The 21,383-nt window shown below is 52.6% G+C and overlaps 1 protein-coding gene across 1 annotated transcript in view; it reads right to left on the bottom strand.

Annotated features, from left to right (window-relative positions):
- PCNX2 (pecanex 2) overlaps window positions 1-21,383 on the bottom strand; it is a 204,245-nt gene that overhangs the window by 45,116 nt on the left and 137,746 nt on the right. The window contains exon 23 of the mRNA XM_028531220.2: window positions 19,123-19,252. Coding sequence (XP_028387021.1) covers window positions 19,123-19,252 — 130 coding nt within the window. The remainder of the gene's footprint in view (window positions 1-19,122; window positions 19,253-21,383) is intronic.

Raw genomic sequence — 21,383 nt, 5'->3', positions numbered from 1 at the left:
TCACATCGATGTTTCTCTCTCTGTCCCTTCTTCTCTCTCTACAATCAATAAACACACCCTCAGGTGATGATGGAAAAAAAAAAGATACCTAGGTGCAACTGTAATTTGAATAAATGGAAAAGTGTGTCTTCTGGAGAAAAGTATTTTCTTTCCTCGCACGTGCCAGATATTTGAGAAGCAGCTTGGACCCTCCGACTGAGCCCTGCGGGGAAGGCTCCGACCCGGTTAGAGATGCAAGGAGCATCCGTGACAACTCGGGGGCCGTCAACCCCAGCACGCCGGCCTATCACCGCTTCACTTGTCCCTCGAAATCCCCGCGGATCAGCTTTGCAAATAGAAGAGCCCAGAATGGCAGAAAATAAAGCAAACAACAAAAGTCTTTTTAATGAAGGCCAAAATCCCATGTCGACACACTTAGTCCCTAAGTGGAATTTTAATTTCACCTTAAGACCTAGGACAAATGGAATTTTCAGCAGCGGAATAAACAATTTTCAAAGTGGGATTGAGCCAAAAGGAAGTCATTTACCAAACTCCTTGGGGAATTCAACCACCTTCTAAACTGATGTTAACTGCAAAGCTATCTCTCCAACAGGCTGTGAAATGCAGAGTGCTCAGTTCTGATGCACGAGAACTAAGCTGGGCTGGGCTGCCTGCGCGCCCCCGGCCCTGGCCCACACTCGCTACGAAGGTGACCTGTCAGCCATACTGGGCGATTTGAGCCTTTCCCCAGTGCCTTCCTCCTGTCAATTTGGTGCTTACCACTCAAAGGTGCTAATTAGCTCAGTAATTGGATTTCTGCCTTGACTGTCCTATGGCATGAATGTCAATTCTGCTGCTCAAAGAGACGACGGGGGCCAATACCTCAGTCCCCGTGTCGGGGGCAGTGGAGCTCTGGTCTGCGTCAGGTGCGCCGCTGCATGGACCCTTCTCACCACCTGCCTGGCACAAGCGTCCCTCCTGCAGCCCTCCCACAGGTTAGTGTGAATGCAGATGACAAAGCTCCTTCCCGCCCTACAAACTTTGCTCCCCCCACCCGCTCCTGATCCATCTCTTCAAGGCAAGCACCTTCTCTCTTACATGGTTTCATCTGAGGAATGTACATAATTGAACAGTAAGTTATTTAATTATATTGCTTCGAATTCCCGTTTGTCAGCACACACAGACTGTTGCTAGTGAAGTATTCTCATTTTTTAAAGCAATTTTTAAATTTATTTTTTAGAGGGGGAGGAGAGAAACATCAATTTGTTGTTCCACTTATTTATTCACTCATTGGTCGATGCTGACTGGGGATCGAACCCACAACCTTGGCATACTGGGACGATGCTCTAACCAACTGAGCTACCCGGCCAGGCAGAAGGACTCCCGGTTTTTGATGGGGAAGTGTGAGAGGAGGGAATGAGAACTCTGATGGGTGCCTGCTCACTGGCAACCCCGAGACGGAGTTATGAATGGACGGTAGTTCTCCTCCTGGGGCAGGACCATCCTCGTGGACTCTGGACAATGAGGAGATGGAGTTTAAACAGAAAAATGCTGCCACCACTTGAGTTGAACACACACAAACACACAAGACTCATCCGGGTTTGTTTTTCACCTTTGGTCTTTGCTGCCCCTGACAACCACATCTGTTCTCCCTAGGCCAAGGGCGCTCGTTGGGCTGCTGAGTCACTGTGCCCTTCAGGATGACCTGGCACAAGAGAACTTTCCTGAGGGTTCGGGGGACCTCCAGCCTCGAGGGCATCTGCTTCCCTGGCGCCTTGGGTGGTAGCTGTTTGGAATCCCAAATTGAAGGTGGGATGTCGTGGTCGATGCGGCCACCATGATGGGCCACGGCTGTGGCTCCTTCAGATCTGCCCTTGGAGGCCACAGCGCTCAGCTCGGCTTGGCTGTTCCTCCTTCTGGGCCAGCAGATGTTCTTTAGGGTGAAAATGGGGGTCTGCCTTCTCCTGGACTTTGGACTGAATTCCTCAGTACCTTACAGGTTTTAAGAAAATCGCTGGCTTTTTTCCTTTGTTTTATCCATTTTTCTGTACTGCCCTCAGTAGGAAAGGTTGGTCTCAATGACCTCACATTTCACTACAAAAAATTTAACCAGGAGGAATTATGAAAATAGAAGATTTTTAAACAAGATTTTATTTATTTATTATTAGAGAAAGGGAGGGAGAGAGAGAAGGAGAGAAACATCAATGTGTGGTTGCCTCTTGTGCACCCCTACTGGGGATCTGACCCACAACCCAGGCATGTGCCCTGACTGGGAATCGAACCGGCAACCCTTTGGTTCGCAGCCAGAGGGGATTTCTTTAAATTGCCTAATATACAGGGCAGGACAAAAGTAGGTTTACAGTCGGGAGTACACAAAGCAGAGTTCATTGTTGTATTATTTTACAATTATCTTACTATTTTCCAGGCAAATAACTGTGAACTATTTTGCCCTGTCCTGCCTAGTCAGTGTGCCTCCATATTCCACGGGCACCAGGACAGGCACATTCCACTGTCTACATGGACAGGTATGGATGTGCGTGCATCTGTAATACACATCAGAGCCACCTCAGTTATGTTATTCAGTCTTCTGTATCTTTCCGTAAGGTTCTGTCACTTGGTTGGTCATCCACTGTGAAGAGTTGCATTTCCTACCCCTACTGGGTTTCTACTTCTTATCCAAGTTCCTTTTATTTTTTCTTTATGAGTTTTTCTGAGTTAATAGATAACATTTATAGGTTGTATCACCATTGTGAATGTTGGCCTTTCCTGTAACAAATGTTCTTGATCCTAATGATTTTTACCCCAATTCATCTGTGTTTAATATTAAACCGCAACCTCTGCTTTGTTTGCATTTGCATAACATTTTCACTGGTTCTTTTATTTTCAGCTTTTCTGGGTCAATGTGTTTCAGCTGGTCCTCGCATTTTGGTGTCCAAACAGATGCCTTTGATCATACTCTGTCATCACGGTTTATGTTATTATCTAATTTTATTGTTTCTTTGAATCCTAAACACATTGCACTGTGGTCTGATTATAAAATCATAAAGAAACTATTATAAAGGCATAAATCATAAGACAGTATCGCAAATTTGTTGCGATAAATTTAAAAACAAATAAAATAGGTGATCTCCTATAAAAGTACAACATAGCAAAAGGAACTCATGAAGAAAGAAAAGAGAGGAATATACCTATAACTGTTAAACACACAGAACCAGTAGTCCCATAACTACCCACACATAAGAAACTAAAAACTCCAACAAGAATGATCCACAGAAAAAGAAGAAGACAGGTGAAGGGAAATGAAGAGAAAGAGGGGGCATGAAGAAGGGGAGAGACAGGAAGAGACAGCACACGCAGCCACGTGGGAGGGAGGGGCATTCCACGTGCTGACGCCACCGCTGTCCGTGGGAGTCCTCCACGCTTCACTGTCATGTGTGTGGGAGTGTGGGTCTACTTTAGCTTACTGCAGTCCTGACTTATCTGATTCCCAAATCTAAGGATTCGTCATCCCTCAATTTTAAAAAAATCATAGTATTTTCCCTTGAAATTATGTTTCTCCCAATTTGTTCTGTGCCTCCTTGTAGAAACTTCTTCTGGGTCCCTGATTGGGGTCTTCCATTCTGTTCTCCCTGTCTCTTTACCATCCCAAAGCAGTTCCTGTGTCTTCAGCTTCCTCTGTTGCATTCCGGTCCATTTTCTTAGATTACTTTCTAGTCCAGTTGTGTGTAATTGATTATCTAATGTATGTGTTATGTTATACATCTAGTGACTATAAGAATTTATTTTTATAAGCTCTATGTATCATTTTTTTCATAGTTTCTTGACCTTATGGTTTTCTTTCGTTTTATACGACTTTTCATTCTAAATGTATGTCCGATTTGATTGTCTAATCATCTGGAGCTTCGGAGGTCTGAATCTGTGGGTTATGTTGTTTGCTGACCCTTGCTCATGAAGAATGCTTTTCTCAGCCCTGGCTGGCGTAGCTCAGTGGATTGAGCACGGGCTGCGAACCGAAGTGTCGCAGGTTCGATTCCCAGCCAGGATATATGTCTGGGTTGCAGGCTATAACCCTCAGCAACCGCACATTGATGTTTCTCTCTCTCTCCCCCTCCCTTCCCTCTCTAAAAATAAATAAATAAAATCTTAAAAAAAAAGAATGCTTTTCTCTGTGTCCCGTAGTATCTGATCCAGTGCTCACTCCACTGGGTGTTTAACTGTGGCTTCCTGGAAGGTCTGTCCCTTGAAAATAACCTTCCACTTGCTTCTGTCAGTTACTCTCGGGGTCTTGGAGACCAGCACCACTTTTACGCTGCTTTCTCAACTGGGGGAGCTCCAGCCGTGGGCGGCGTCATTTTGATCAGCATGGGGCACATGTGCAGTGGAGACCGGCTCCTGTCTGGTCTCTGGCCGACGGTTCGAGCTTCCCTGTCATCCGCCCTGTTGGGAGTTCGCTCCCTCCCTGAGCGGGAAGCTCAGTGAGGAAGTCTCAGTTCTAACTCCCCGCCTCTGCAGGGCTCACCACCTAGCCTGGCGTGGGTTACCACACCTCAGGCCCAGACGCCCGAGACCTACAACCCTGGCCAGCTCCACCGACAGCAGCCGTGGACCTGCTGTTTTCTGCTCCCTCTCCGCTTCTGGTCCTTGGGAATCTTCTGGCTTCCTTGCTGTGCTCACATCAGGATTGAGAAGAAGCTTCACTCACTGTCATTTCTGGGCACTGCTAACAGGAGTAACAGTGTTAATTAAGCTCTCTCTAATCTGCTATATCTCCAGAACGAAGAATTTCTGAGCCCCCGTTTCCTAAAGGAAAAAAAAAATACTACGTATACAATGCGTTTTTAGATGGAAAAACTGAATTCAACTCCGCTTTCTTCATCTCACGCTCTCAAAGCCGGTTAAGCTTCCCCCACCCTCCGCACGAGGACCTGAGCGGGGCAGACCTGGAGCCGGCCTCTTCCTGCGTTTGTATTCCCTCAGCTCTTCCGCCGGCTGCTCCACTCTCCGCAGGGAAACTATACACACAGCCAGTGAGGGCACTGTGTTCTGCCTCCCCACACGTCCGATTTCTAGGACTCTGTGAACCTACGTGTGCTCAGAGGCAGCCAGGAGGCGACTCTCTCGGCCACGCACGTTACTGGGAAGGTCAAGCGCCTGAAAGGCTGCTGGAGGCCTGTGGCGAAAGATTGCCTGGTGCACTGGTACCCGCCATCCTGCGTTGTTATGACAACATACTCACCATATGAATATGCAGTAGCAGGAGCTAAGCATGAATACATCAATGAACAAATGCAGGTCTGTTGTATTCTTTCGGAAAGGTGGAATTAGTTGATAGACCTTTCCCTGTTTCTCCATTCAGTGTAACCAAGACCCTGGATAGGACATAGAGTGAAAACACCCTCGAAAAGGAGATGGGAGGAAGGCGCAGTATCTAAGGACTGTGGGATGCAAGGAAGGGCGCCGAGGTCAATTCCCCGGGTTTTATTGTTGCCTCATATACCCCAGAGACGGGCGCCCAGAGATGCCAACAGCAGCAGCAAAAGCAAAACAAAACAAACAAAAAACCAAACCCCAAACAAACCCAAAACAACAACAGAAACCCCAGCAAAACCTTACTTTAGTTTCCAGCCTAAACATCAGGAAAGGGGAGGGCTGCCTGGACAGATAACTTCTAGACAGTAACCTCTCTATCCCAACTGGCCACCCCACCCTGCCGCCCCTCCCCACACCAGCAGAGGCTGCGCAGGGAACCCGGCTCCCTCCCGCCAGGCAGTGACGGGGCGCCCCTTCTCGGCCTGCTGGGATGGCGCCGGGAGGGCTCAGTGCAGAGCGCGTGTCTCCATTACTCCCTGGGCTAAGAACGCCACGTGGGCAGCAGTGACGAGGGGCTCCTCCTAACCCCTCCCTTCCAGAGGCGTATCACTGAATGTGGAGGCAGGAGGCGGGGCTCCAACCCCAATAAGCAAGCAGGGACCCTCCCATCTCAATGCGAACAGAGGCCAAGTGGGGAACTTGGGCCTCTGACCCCACTTGGAAGTAACAAAACCATGGTCCCCTGTCTCCCGCCAGAGCGGTGTCAGGGAGCCAGATGACACAGAAGGGCTGAAGAGTACCCAGAGGCTCGTAACTTAATACTCAGAATGTTGTTGTTATTAGTATACAATTACTTGTTGTTATAAGACATGGGAAGATCTCAAACTAACTGATAAACGACAACTGACAGACCCCAACGCTGGTGACAGGGAACATTATTTGACAACGATCACAAAATGCTTCAATAAGCAATAAAGGCAGTTTTCGGAACAGATGAATTGTGGTGAGTGAGCCAATCCAAAAAGGTTAGACACCGGGTGCTTCCTTTTATGTAACATTCTTAAAGTGACGAGATTACAGGGATGGAGAACAGATTAGTGATGGGCAGGAGCTGGGCGGGGGCGGGGCCGGGAAGGACGGGGGTGGCGGGAGAGATCTGTGGGGCGACCAAAATCTTGGCGGTGTCAACCTCAAGGTTGTGATAGTTTTGCAAGATGTGAACACCTGTGACATGCGTAAAGGACGCACGGGGGATCCCTTTGTATGGTTTCTCTCAACTGCATGTGAATCTATAATTAGCTAAAAATAACTCATTGAAAAAAATCTGCACAGCTAATAGCAGGTCTGAATTTAGCGACTGTAATGCATTCACGGGAGAGTCTCATCTCTGATCCTAACTTGCCTACCTCTCACATTGGCACTGCTTCTCCTGTTTCAGCAACAAAAAATAAAATCCAACATTTCAAGTACAGAATGTGAAGTCCAAGCATTCATTCACCGGAAAGCCAAAAATATTTAGGGGGTGAAAAACGTGCCTCTTCTTTCTGCATATGCAACTAATAAAAATAGTAATAGTCCCTGGCTGGCGTAGCTCAGTGGAATGAGCATAGGCTGCGAACCAAAGTGTCACAGGTTCGATTCCCAGCCAGGGCACAGGCTTGGGTTGCAGACCATAACCCCCAGCAACCGCACATTGATTTCTCTTTCTCTCTCTCTCTCTCTCTCTCTCTCTCTCTCTCTCTCTCTCTCTCTCTCTCTCTCTCTCTCTCTCCCCCTCTGTCTCCCTCCCTTCCCTCTCTAAAAAGTGAATAAATAAAAAATCTTTAAAAAAAGTAAAAAATTCAAGTTGCATGCAGTCAGGCAAAGAGTCAGCCCAATGGAGAAGTGCGTGCGTACATGGGGATGCAGCGTTGTAACTGACTCGTGAGGATTAAATGAACAGGATCTGTTGCTCTTTGCCCAACTTTAAAGTGCCTGATTGAAGGTTTTGACTTCAGGGTGCTCCATCTTCCTGGTACAAAGAGACCCGGTGTCATTATTTGGCAGAGTTCTATGTAGTGTGTGGGTGAAATTTCTCCTGGGGATGAAGGCTTTTTTTTTATTAGTTACCAGTGGCATGCGCAGAATTTGGGTCAGGATGATCCCCGTACACAGCAAAAGAAACACCCATCCGTGACCATGCATGGGAAGGCAGCTACCTGCGCAGGGACGCAGCGACACACTCAGTTACCCCGGGGCCTTCCTTTCCATGGCCACTTGTCCCAGCAGAGGCAGCAGCTTGAGAAGACAAAGTCTCCAAACGCGAAGTCATTCATCCCTGGATGACGGCGTCTCATAAAGCCACACCAGCAACATTTCCACCCAGATGGACTTCGCCTTTCCTCTATTTTCCTCACTCCCAAAGCATAACACTGTGCTTCGCTTGCACTTGACCTTAAAATCTGTTACACATCAAGCTCCACTAAAATGATGCTCCCCATTCTACAAGCATCTCGAGGCACCTTGTCAATCAAATCAGTTACACCGACTAAGATTATTAACGAGGAAATAGCTAATGTGCAAGCGTGGCATCTCCTGTTTGCATTTTTTGATGATGGCGTATTTTCTGCCAAAGAGTTTGGCCTGGCAATATCACGCTACCAGTAAGGCAGGGGGCCTGCGACCTTGCAGTTAAGCCTAATATCTGTTTCTCACTTAGTTTATAATTTATTATACTGTTTGAGGGGTAAACAGGAGAGAATCACTTAATTCTTCTGATACCCACTTTCCGAGTGCATAAAAAGGCAACTAAAGATAGAACAGGGTTTTCGGTAGGAGATTTAAATACAGAGACGTGCTTATGAGTGCTTATTGCAGAACGAAACAAAGAATCGCCGTAGCCTGTGACAGGCCAGTCCCTCCAGGGGAGGACAGATGACATGGGGTGGAGAGAAACTAGTTCCTGTACCACTGCATCAGTCCAGCTGGGTATAGATATTTTTCAGTGCGGAAAAAGGAATAGTGTTTTCTTTCTTTTAAAAAAATATTTTATTTATTTATTTTTAGAGAGGGAAGGGAGGGAGAAAGAGAGAGAGAGAGAAACATCAATGTGCAGTTGCTGGAGGCCGTGGCCTGCAACCCAGGCATATGCCCTACTGGGAATCGAACCTGAGATGCTTTGGTTAGCAGGCCACGCTCAATCCACTGAACTATGCCAGTCAGGGCTTTTATTCTGATAAGAAGTTGCAGAATGAGTTTTCAAATTCTAAACTAGACTGTGTCGAATGCTGGCCCCAGGAGCACAGGGCCAGCGGTCAACAGGTTCCTCCGATCGTCCCCGCCTGTCCCCAAACCAGCCCTTTGACAGCGGTGAGAAACCTACCAGGTTCCCGAGTGGCTCTCCTGCATCGATGATAACTTTGGCTAGAAAACTAGGATGCTATCATTTTGGAATGCTCTTAAAATCGGGCTCTTAAAAAACTTCATTTTCTACCCAATTTCCTTTAAAATTCACCAAGAACTTTCTCGCCTTCCTTTCTCCCCAAACTCAAAGTATGCCTCTCTCCAAAGCCTTCCTTGTCTCTAGGGAACAAAGTTCTAGCTGTACAACCTTCCATTTTCTAAATGTAACATAGCAAAATGCAGCAAAATAGAAAAGAAATGCAATACACTATATTGTCCTTATTTTTATCAGGCATTCTCTTTTCCTAATTACTATTAGTGACTGTTATTCCATCTGTGGTCATTTTTTATTTAAACACTCATGGAGGGAAGGCGTCGGCCTACTCCACCGTGTTTACAGAAAGGCAGACAGCCATCCAGACACAAAAGGCACTGGTGACGGCAGAACGCTCCCAGAATGACAAGGACTAAGAGGACTTCTTCCCACTTTCATGCAGTATATGAATTTCTTCAATCAGTCAAGTCCGCTGTGGACTGAGCAGTGGCAACCACATGGGAAGCCTGGGCCAGGCGTGGCTTCCACTATGTCAAGTTCAAGTCAGTCTTGGGAAGACTCTCTGCGAAACAAGACGAAGGAAGCCCCACCCGATGCCTGGAAGGCTAAGGAATGATTTCACCGAGAGCCCAAAATGCAGAAGCCCCCCAACCCAAAGTGGCCTTCCCCACGCCGACTCTGTCAGTGGCAGGGAGAACGTGGTCAGAACACGCACAGAGCGTGTGGCCCATCACGGGGAAGAATGTAAACCCCCTCGCCATGTCCGCTCGAGCCGCGCTGCACAAGGGTTCGAGACAAAGCAGGTTTAACGGCTGAATGCTGCCTGCCGACCTGCGTTTAGAATAAGCCACGCCCATCTCCAACACTTGCCCACCAGCTGGAAAAGCGAAGGCTCTCGGCCCACCCTGGCCCCCCTGGACTCATGCACCCGGCACCATCCCTGGACCTGACTCAGGCACAAAGATGAGCTCCAGGGTGACCTTGAGGCACGGAGTCAGCAGCACCGACAGCCGGGAAGCAGGTGGGCAGGCTGGACTCCCTCCTGCAGGTGTGCGGTCAGCTTCGCTACTCGGCACTTCTCGAATTCTCTGACGGCTCGGGCTCGGCACCGGCACCGCCAGGTAACAGGCCCGGAGTAAGATTATGCACCGCAGCACAATGAGTAGCAAACTCAAACCAGTGCTATTTGAAAAATTCAGCTCGCTGGAGTCCCTCCAAAGCAGCAGTCTTCCGGAATACATTTGCATAATCGCTCGTCTTCACACCTGAGGTGTCAAACCTCACCCCTGGGGACGTGCGCGTGTGAGAGCTTTCTCATCTGTCAGCAAGGCAGCGGGATGGGACGGAGTGCGCCATTTAGTTTCGCAGACACAACGGCACCTGCTGCAGACCTGGAGCTCCAGGCGGAGAGATCCGAGGCTGGGAGGGACCTGGGCGCAGGCCCCCAGGGGCGGGGCAGGCTCAAGCTCCAGGTCTGCCTCTCAGGCACGGAGGGACCTCGGGGGACACACACTGGGCACCTGCTCTGGCCTTCTAGACTTTTCACACCTGCAGACGGCCTCGTGGTAAAGATCTCACCTTTGTGCTGTCGGAAAGGTGTGGAGGGAGGACCCCTCCGTAAAGCCATCACCCACTCTTACTAGGAGTCTTCCGCTTCTCAGGGACAGAAAACCCAACTGGAACGGCTTAGCAAAGTGTGGAATTCAGTGACTCCCATCTGCATGGTGGCCCGGGCCAGCTGGACTCGGGGGCTGGGTGGAGTCACCAGGACCCATTCTCCATGCCCCACGGCCCTGCCCTCCTCCATGGGCAGCGTTCCCGGGCCCGTCTTCACCATGTAGGGACAAGCGGGCTGCCGGTGGCGCTGGGCTTGCATCCCATGCGGTGGGGAATGAGGATTCTCCTTTCCCGCGGGTCTCCCACACTCCAGAGTCCCACGCAGAAGCAAGAGGTCTCCCAGACCCTGGGTGTCACCCCTCATCTGGCCGTGAGCTGGCTCTTTGGGCCACAGTCTCACTCGCTTGTCTGTTTCCTGCTTCCCTGCACCTGGAGTCCAGGAAACCCTTCCGCGCCGAGCTCAGCTTTGCTGGAGCGGGACAAGACCGGAGGCACCGATGCTCAACGCTGGAGCTACTCGGGCTCCTCATCCTGTCTTGACCTGCCCCGCCCACCATTTCCTTGTGCACAACTGGGAATGATTCTTGCCTGTGCAGCTTCACTTCTATTTCGTTAGGGAAGTTCAGGACCTGGACCACCCACGTTCCTACCCCGGTGCTGTGCCGGTGAATTCCAGGACCCCCTGCCGTTCCAGCCCGACCTGGACGTGTGGCAGCCAAACCCTGTCGAACTCTAGACACCTCTCTTTTACAGACAGACACACATATGCAATCTCAAAGTGACTTCCGAGAATTCTTAAACTCCTCGGAGTTCTCACTTCACATGTGCACCCAAACAACGCCGTGTCCCTTCTGGGGGGATCCCCAAAGCTCCCAGGAAAAGTGAGGGCACTTCCTGATCCTTTCAAAAGCTGCTCTGGCCTCCCACGGCCACACCCGAATGGTTGGCAGCCCTCATGCCTCTCTGCCTGAGCCCGGAGCTGCAGGGACCGCACCTGGCCACAGCACGCCACCTGGGCCTCGGGAAGGGGTGGCCCCACTCTGACCCGCTGCTCCCTGGCTCGGGGACACTGGGGAACACCAGGTAGTCCCTTCAGGAACTGGGGAGAACAAACTGAGAGCAGATGGCTCCCCTGGACCTTGCGACGGCCCATCATCTCGCTCTCTGACAGCGGAGTCGGGGCTCTGAGCTTGTGAGCCTTTGGCCTCCTGTGGTCCAATTGTTGCCACGGGGATGCTCAGCCTAAGGGTTTGAAGAACGGTCCTGGGCGACTGGGGCTGCTTCTGACCTCCCAGAGGTCTGGCATCTGCTTCTGAGGAGCAGTGGGAAGGTGACAGGGACACAGTCTGTCTCAGAGCCCCGTACTCTCCTGTTCCTGGTGGGGGCTGCAGATCGCTGCCCCGAGGGACTGAGGGGAGCCACCCTGGCGCCCGGCCTCAGGCCCTGGCTCTGGCCGCCTTTGCTTCCAGACAGGGCTCTTGGGAAGGCACCACTATTGCTGGCCCCGAGCAAACGAGCAAATGTGCTAACTGGTATTCACGTATTCTTGGGTGTGTGGTATTGGCCAGGAGTGGGAGGCAGGGGTGGGGAGGGCGGGAACGGAGCATTTCAGAGGCTTCAAGACACGGTGGAACCGGCTTGGGGTTGAAGGAAGACCAGACCCGGGTCAGCATCTTGGCTCTGCCGTGGACTTGTTCTGTGACTTTGGCCAAGTTACTGACCTTCCCTGAACTTCCTTTTCCTGATCCTTGAAAAGAAAAAATGAAATTCTCCTTTCCGAGTGCATGGAGGGACGAGCATGACTGTATTGGAGGATGTCGCAAGTGTTCAATAAACACAGAAGAGTGAGTGTGACTCCCCGCTGCGACCGCCCTGTCCCCACCTCGCTCCCACACCTCCATCGTCACCGCGAATGACAGAGGAGTGGGGCCCACACACTCCCGGGGGGGGTCGGAGCTCTTAGAGCCCCAAGACGTGTGATGCAGGAGTTTGTGCCTTTTACCTCCACAGTGACTGCGCATGTCTACGTGCTTGGAACACATACCTGAATAAATTTTGGGGGGCTTCATCACAAGTTGAGAACTACAAACCCCTCCCTTGCGTACCTGCACACTTTCATCACAGTGCTGCATTTCCCTGCTAATCCACACGCCATACACACTGCCTGCTTTGTCGTTGAGGAAAAAAAATTGCCTTTAGAGAAGCTTAATGCTTCAAACAAAGATTTCACAGGCCATCTTTTAAACGGCTGTCCTGAAAAAACTCCTCTCCACTCTGAAAAGGGTGAAAAATAAAAGGCAGTGAGGACTTCCTTCTCTGGCTGTCAAACCGAGTCCGGCAGCCCCGGCTCTGATCGGCTTGTTGTCACGAGCAGACCCAGAAGGAAGGCCAGGTGGTGGTGACAGCCACCCCATCCGCAGGTGCACGCGTGACAAGGCTGGACAGATGAGGAGAGACACTGAAATCGGCCCCGGGGGCCAGGAATGCAGCGTCAAAGCCCCGAGCTGGGAGTCGTGGAGGAGGCGTCAGTTTCTGATTTTCCGTGAAACACACACAAGGCTGGACTGGAGAAGCCCTGGGTCGGCCGCACTTTGATAAAATAACCGGGAGGCTTTAGACTTTAAAGGGCACAAAAGAGAACAGGACATCTGGCTCACAGGGCGTCACAGGCCCCTCCACTGTCGGTGGCATCTGGAGCTGGCCGGGGTGGGGGCGGGCAGGTCATCCTGGGACCTTTCGCACGGGGGCAGCTCAGATGCCTGAGGTCTAGGCCGCCTCACACAGAGCACAGCCAGGGCTGCTGCGCTTCAAGGGGGGAAAGCGAAGGGGAAGGGAAGGACAGCTGCCTTCCAGCTGCCGAGGGCGGAGCATGTCTGCAGCAAGGGGACACCGGCTGCTGAGCGCCACCATCAGTGGGCGGGTCCAGGGGACTGAGGGATCCGGGTGGCCCCACGCGGAGATTTAGCTCGGTGACAAGCCCACAGTGTGGCAGACGGAGCTCAGCAGGGCTGCCCAGTGAGGCGAGGGGTCTGTGTGCCACCCTGAGGAGGGAGGGGCTACAGGTACAAGGGGGCGGGGTGGGGGGCTCCTGCCATTCCAAGGGTCCAGCTTGCCTCACGTCTATTTTATAAACCCCCGAAGGGGCTGGGAGGTAACACAGTACGGCTGATGCAAACCCACTGAGACCAGCTGAAATATTCTGATCACATGTTTTGGTGCCTGGTAAACCACAAAAGAGTGGTGCTTCAGAGAGCCTGTTTTCCCCCAAAGGTAGCTGCAACACTCACGGAACGGAGCCGGGGGCTGTGACTGATGGGGCCGCACAAGACGCGTAGCACCTGCTCCGGGCGAGGTGCTGCACGCACCTCACAGCATGCCGGCTGCGCGGTGTCAGGGTGGATCTGACCGTGTCCCGCCGTTCCAACACACATAGAACATGTGTAGACATAACTGAATTAAAAGCTGAATGACAGCCCTGGCCGGATAGCTCAGTTGGTTAGAGCGTTGTCCCAACACCCCAAGATTGCAGGTTTGATCCCCAGTCAGGGCATAGATAAGAGTCAACCAATGAGTGCATCAGTAAGAGGAACAGCAGACCGATGCTTCTCTCTCTCATCAATCAATAAAAAAATATATCTAAAAGTTGAATGAAAGAAAGTAGAAATACAAAGGAAGAGAACAAAATGGGGGGACTGAGGACAGACCCGGGGGGCAGGGGCGACCTGCACGTTCAGTGCAGGGACCCCCCACCTTGCCTGGTATTCGTGACCTTGGGACGCACAAAGACACCGCCGTTCCATTTCACAGGTGACTTCACTGAGGCGCACAGGCTGGATAATTTCCCAAAGTCCAATGCCTAGCTGAACACATGGGCTGGGATTTTATCAAGGTCTGTCTGACCACAAAGCTCAACTTACGGATGAACCGTTGATAGGGGACTTGGAAAACTTTAGCTTAAGGTAAAAAGTTGTAAGTCTAGCAAGTAATGTGTATGTTAAAGCTTTTGTTTCAGAAACTACAGATGAGGCCCATCCTGGCTCCTGGGAAAACAGCCGACCTCCTGGGGCACTGGCTTGAGATTACTGCCTGGGGCCAAGTGAAGGCATCCCGGCCTCTGTGTTCCAGGGAGAGACAGAGGACCACAGCCCCTGGGAACAGCTAACCGCCCAGGACAGGGATGCTACAGCTTCTATCACCTAATCCTCCCTGCATCTCAGAGCCCTCACCGCACCCGGTTTACTCCCTGGTACAAGAACGGTGGCCTGGAAAGAAAAGGCAAGATGGTCTGTTAGGGTATGAACCCGCCATCTTCTCGGATCACTGGCCATCTGAGTAAAGCACCCATAAAGATTCAATCGCTGTCATTGCTTATTGGGCTTGGTAGTGACAGGCAGCCCAAGTGCTGGTGTCTTTCCCAGTTACACCGTCATCACCTCAGGAAGAGCTGAGGATTAGGTGACACTGACTATCTCCTTGCTGCCAAGGGTGGGACCAAGGCCGCAGGGTGTGCGGCTGATGCTTTGCAGCGACGCAGACGGATTCCCACTGGTCAATGCCAAGCCCCAGGCCCTCACAGAGATGTTTCATGTACATTTGCTGACAAAGGTGATGCCCCAAATCATTTAACGTCTTAAAACCAACCTGGAGAATGTGGCAGGAATCATGAGAGCTGAGCTTGCCTCTCAGGTGGCTGTTATATATGTCTTCTTACAGCAATGGTATTCCGGATTTTACAGAAGGTTTCTGATGTATCCAAACAAAGTCAATGTCAATGGACTTTTCATTCTTTAGTGCTGCAGAGAGTTAACTCCTTCAGATCCAAGACATATTCTGAGACACACGGGACACGAGTCAAATACTTTCCAGCCTCAGCATACGTTTCATCTTAATAACCGAGTTTGGTGATTCAGTGGTTGTTTATATATAAAGAGAAGGATGATAAGTCACACTATCAGAATGTGTTTCCAAGGCTCTTTAAGACGCTGTGCCATGCGGGGATTTGTAAACACAGGCACCGTTACTGCAGCCTGCTCTGCCGTGCGGGGATTTGTAAACACAGGCACCGTTACTACAGCCCGTCTGCTGGCGCGGCCCGGGAGATCGAGGGAGGCTCCGGGCTGCGCCCATCAGGACAGGCTTCAAAGCCCTGGCTTGTGGCGTGAACATCAGTTTAAGAGGGAACTTACTAACGATGGCAAATGAAGCCCAGGCTGCAACTCCCCTTCCCTTTTACACAGCATTGTTGGGCTTAATTCCCTGGAGGAACGGTTACAGAACACCTACTACGTGCATGGACATGCATGGCCCATGGAGTCACAAAGACGGGAGATGAGCACGCCCAGACATGGGGGTACTTATGGTCTATCCCACTCCTGGGCGGGGGGACGGACTGGCGGCCACCGGGCAAGTTTGCTTTCCCGAGATGAATGCGACACGGCACGTCCTACCCTGCAAGTCCCTCTCGGACCTCTCCTCTCCTCCCTCGGGAGGCGGGATCTAACTCCCTCCCTTTGACCACAGGTGGGTGTGGGTGGGAAGGAGAGGTACAGAGAAGGAAGGACAGGGCCCGAGGAAAACCCGAGATACGATACTCGAAGTGTGAAACAGCAGCTGAGGGAGAGAGGCGACCGTGCGGCTGAGAGGGAGGCTGGGGGAGTGCTGTCCAGCAGGGCAGCCTCCGGGCACTCGGGGCCATTTAAATTCTAGCTCGTTGAGATGAAAGAGCATTAAAAATGCAGGTCCCAGCCATGCTAGCCCTGTGTCATTCGCCACATGTGCCCGTGGGACATTTCCATCAGCACAGAGTCTGTGGAGCAGCGCTGGCCTGGGTGGCATCTCTCCTTGCTCCTCAGTCAGCAGCGCGCCCCACAGGCTTGGCAGAGGGGACGTGAGCTGGCCCTGCGAGAGCCAGAGGCAGGGGTGAGTTAGGAGGCTGGGGACAGCAGAGCCCTCTGCCCCAGGGAGGGAGGGGCGGCGCCGGGGAACAGGACCCGAGGCGGGTTTCAAGGCAGCCCAGGCCGGGAGGAGACTGGGCATTGCTACAGGGAGCTGGCGATGCACTGAGCGGCTCCGGAGAGCATTAAAGTGGCTGCATTACCACTGCAGTGGAGAGCTGGCTGCAGACTGGAGAAAATGAAAGCCGGCTTATAAACGCCTGAAAGAAAGCCCAGAGTACTAGAAAGGGAGGGAAGTGGGGGAGGGGGCGGGGGGCTCCAGGGAGGGGACTGTAAGTGCCCTGGCCACACGGTGGGGACTCGTGCTCACCAAAGCTCCAGAGGAGTCTTGTAGCCCAACGTTTAAGGTGACAGCACAACTAGTGAACGAAGAAGCCGTTACATGAACTGACGGCTCCTCCGTATCAGACTGAACAGAGGCCGGCCCCACAGACGGACACTCACTCTCAGGTACGAACAGTAGAAGCTACGAGAACTTGAAATGAAACCCAACAGTGCGAGATGGACAGAACGAGCTTCCCAGAGCCTTTGTGTGCATCCAGATGAGACTGCCTGCCCCTGCCTTCCCTGGTGCCCGCCGCTCTCACCGCCCGGATTCCCGCCTGACCTTTTAAGCAGGGGGGCCTCTGCGCTCTGATGCCTCACGCATGCTGACAGCAGACCTTCAGCCGCTGGGTTCTGCATCAGGAACTGCCCCCCGCCCTCCCCCGGAAGGGGACTACACATTTTCTCCAACTTGGCTCCTTCAAAGAGACTGGTCAGGGTGGACATCCTCACGCAGGACCCCCACCCACAGGCAGGCTGCCCAAAGGTGTTCCCCACCCCCAACATGTAATAGGCTGCTCAGCTGAGGGCCACAGCAGAATCGGTACCTCGTGAAACTGAGTAAAGATGCCCAGAGCTTGTTCCAGGAGCCCACACTGAGTAACGCATGCGCACCCCCAGTTGGACCTGCAGTGTGGGCCTCGGAAGGGAGGTGCCGAGTCAGGGAGCACGTCCCTGCCCTGCCCGGTGTGAGGACGCCTCCCTGCACGAGAGCCTCCCACGAAGAGTTCTCCCGTCCCCTTGTGTCCTTTCTACCGGGGAAGCCAGAACCCTTTCCAGCTGAACGGGGGAGGTGCGTTGCTTATATCAAGTCCTCCTGGGCCAGAAAGACCCATTCCCAACTCATCTGAGAACAGGAGACAGAAACAAATCCTTTGTATCAACGATCAAGTTTAAAGTAGAGTGTACTTTCTTGCAGTGAAAAGCAGGAGAGAGACCACACCTCTTACTTCAAAGCGTTTGCACTTCCCGGAAGCATGATTTCCAGACTTCCGACAAGGTCCCTGAAATCGCTCCTCCCCACAAAGTGTACAGACCCGCCTTGCCGGCTGTTCACTTTCATTCTCTGGCTCTGGAAGTGGGCACGGTGTCTCTCTAGACAAATGCGTAAGGGGACACTTCTTCACACGTGAACTTCAGGACGACTTTACTTGTCCTGAATGAAGCCCAAGGCTCTGAGGACATCAGACCTGCCAGAAGCACCAGGCCCCGACCTCCTTGTGGTCCCAGCACTGGCTGCCTCGGGGGCTCTGGCTTGGTTCCTTTTCCCTGGGCACCCCTACCTGGGAGCGCGGGGGTGGGGGAGGACGGCGATGCATGCAGCCACGGTGGCAACTGTCAGCCACGCCACGCAGGGCAGAGGCTGACACGCAGAGGTCAGAGGGGAATCCAGCACCACAGGCTCACGGGGAGCTTCAGCTGTGCCAGGCCCTGGTCTGGGTACTTCACGTCTGTGAACTCGTGAACTCACCCCCTCCCGTCATGTGCCCCATTTAACGGAAGAGGAGAGAGGGGCCTGGGGCGGGCCAGTGTGGCATGGTGGAGGCGAGGTGGGAGCCCAGGCAGGGGGCAGCCCTGCCGCCGGCCCAGAAGGGTACGTGTTTTATGTTCACACAAACGTCCGACAGGAGAAACGGGCGTCACAGCTCTCCCAACTTAGGGTCAGCCTCCGGGCGACGCAAAGGGTGCGCTGTGAAGGGCTGGAGCCGTGCACAGTGCAGATGTCTCACAGAAGATGGGCCAGGGTTTACGTGGCAAAGCACAGGTACAGCTGGAGAATTCTGGCTGGGGAGGTCCAACACAGGTCCCTCGGAGCGAGTATAGCGAGAGACGCCCGTCCCGCTGGAGCGGCGGGGGCTCTGGGGCCCTTCTCTGCACACACCGCCAACACCCTGTAGAAACCACTCAGGGACCCACTGCTCCTCTCCTCCTGCCTTCCCATAGAAAACGGCCGCCCCACTCCACACCGCTTGCTGGAGGAGGCAACGGATCGCCGGCCGTCCGAAAGGCCCAGGAGTGCGTCCATCGCATCCTATGCGTGTAACGGGGCTCAGAGACAGGGGGGCCCTCTTTCACGTTGAACTGCAATGCATGTGTGTAACACAAGTGCGTGACATGCATATTGAGAATGTTCCCACAGGGGACGTGTGCCACCCCGGGCCCATCCTGGCGTGTCACATGCCATGGCAATGGCCTCGGACAACCTTTCCGGGGAGGGCAGCGACTCATGTTCGCAGGGACAGCTCGCTGTCCTCCGCAGCTGCTGAAACCCAGACTAGCGCCCGGCGGCGGCCGGCGCAATTGATCCCTCACGTTGTCAGGAGCCCCGAACTCCCTGCGCTGGTCCCTGAACTGGGCAGGCACCCAGGACACACATGCTCTGTCACCCCCACCTCCCTCCCGCCACGGCCAGCCAGGCGTGCAGAGGAACGCCACCACGGGGCCCGCCGCCGAAGCCCAGAGCTCAGCGAGCGCAAGCCCGCACCCACCGCGGGGCCTTACTTGTAGTCCTTCTCCCAGAACTTCACTGGCCGGACGTACGAGGTGATGAAGAGGACGCTCCCAAGGAACGGGCTCAAGGGCGTGGAAAAGGTGGCCGTGGCCGCCGTCTGGAAGAAGAGCAGGGCGGAGTCTGGGGGTTTTGGGTTAAGGCACAATGTTTTCTCCTTGTTCTATTTCTAAAAACCTTTGAAGATTCTCACTAGTTTACATCACAGCCATTCTCTTGCCAAGCAAAGAAAGGGGGGCAGGACTCTGCTCGCCCTCCGCGTCCATAGCTGTAAGCCTTCCAGGAGCACCCTGCACGGCCTCACCTCATCCCCACGGTATCAGACGATCCTCGTAAAACCCCCAGCGGTCTCAGTGTGATTCACGGCAAAGGTCTGGTGCCTCAGGTTTGAAAACAACGGCTTCTTTTCACTAAGATGTCCTTAGCTGAACACACAGTGGAACATTTACTAAAGTACGGAGTCGCTTTATAAATAAATAAAATTAACTTCTACTTTTTACAATGCTAGCACTGCTTGGGAAGGCAGCAGCTCTGTGGAATCTTTCCCCACTATTCAAAAAATACATATTTTTATTATATATTGAACACAAATGGCTCAAGTCACGTCTGGGTTATAAGCCAAAACTATAACATGTGGAGCCATAGCCTGTGGTGGCCCCAGTCGAGTCTCTGCACTCCGTGTGGGTTTCTCACTCACTCATGTGCCTCGCTGTCACGCACCCCGGTTGACCAGAGATGCGACTGTTCAATATGAAAAACGGCACGGCTGGAACTTCTGGCTGAAAGCCCAAGTGGTCTCCAGATATCTGGAGGAGGTGCCAGGAGGGCTGGAACCTCTGCATCCCATTTCCAAGCCGAACATAGAAGTTACTCAGGCTCCAAAGTGCCTGTCGCCCCTCACCAGTGGCTTGGCTCCAGTTATGTGACGGGTGGGGGTGCAGGTGGGACCGCCAAGCCCCACTTACACACAAGCGCAGAGAAGGGAGGGAGCCCAGGGCTGTCTATGGGCACCTCCCCATGCATTCTCACAGGTTGAAGCTCAGCTTTTTCCTTCCGGAGCAACCGCATCTTCATATTTTCCCTGTCATCGACACCTTCAGGTATGAAATGACATCTCCTTTGTTGAAAATCCATGCTGGTGTTGAATCGTTCAGGTACCAAATATCTATTGCACTACAATGTGAATCTAATGCCTTTGATTTTGACCTCGGTTCAAATGGAGAACTTCAGAACAATATGCTACTGTGATATCTATTATCACCCATCAGTTTCCTGTTCACCCCAAAGCTGAAAATATCTAAATACCCGAGTCTCAAAATGCTCCCAATAAACGATGCCCCTCAGGGAAGTGCATGGGGGGCTGTCGTTGAGCGAAGGTGCTGAAAAGATGTGGGAAGGCAAGGTGGGGTGACAGAGGGGCTCCCTGGTGGGAGGCAGGGAGGGGGGCATGGGGGAGGGACAGGCACCTCACCCACGGCGCCGGGTGACAGAGGCCGCTGGCCGTGGGCTTGCAGGAGAACCGGGACGAAGCCAAGCGCAGCAGGGGCTGGGCAGGACGCTGGAGGGGCTGGAATGGCTCCTCCTTTCAATTCCCAGCATTTCCCCAAAGATTCTGTTTTCCATTTGACAATGTCAGGAACAACTATCCGGAAATCAAGGAGTAAGTGGGGAAAGTAATATTAGGCTATAAATAAAGTTCATTGTGGCAGGGACGGAAAGGAAACTGAACAGGTCAGCGGCAGGGCAGAAATGAACAGACGACCTCTGAGATCATTTTACTCGGGGAGGACCGATAAAGAGATGAGGCTCGCCGGGGCGAACATGTAAGACTGTGCCCGTGATCGCTAGGGCGGGGCCAAGAAACGGGGACCCGAGACAGCGGGCACTTGTGGCCTCTTCATTCCCCACAGAGAGCGCCAAGAGGTGACCTGACAGGTCAGGGGTCACACCCGTCAGCAGAAGCTCAAAGGGAGTAGAAAGCAGATGACATCCCGACACACACATTTAACAGGTAATCCGGCTGAGCCTGCGGAATTATTACAAGGCAGTGGTCTTGCTTGGTCTCTGCACCCACCGAAAGGGTGAACATTCCCGTCTTCCCCTGGGGGTCACACGCTCGGAAACTGACGGAGGGAGCCACTGACTGCGGGAGAAAACACGCCGAAGCCGGAAAAAGCAATTTACTAAACAGTGCCCTGCTGGCCTGAGAGCTAATTCAATTTCAGAATGGAGCAAATGAATCCCCTCTCAACGC

The sequence above is a fragment of the Phyllostomus discolor genome, chromosome 15 (assembly GCF_004126475.2).
Source record: "Phyllostomus discolor isolate MPI-MPIP mPhyDis1 chromosome 15, mPhyDis1.pri.v3, whole genome shotgun sequence".
NCBI lineage: Eukaryota > Metazoa > Chordata > Mammalia > Chiroptera > Phyllostomidae > Phyllostomus > Phyllostomus discolor.
This window is presented reverse-complemented; position numbering and strand designations above follow the sequence as displayed.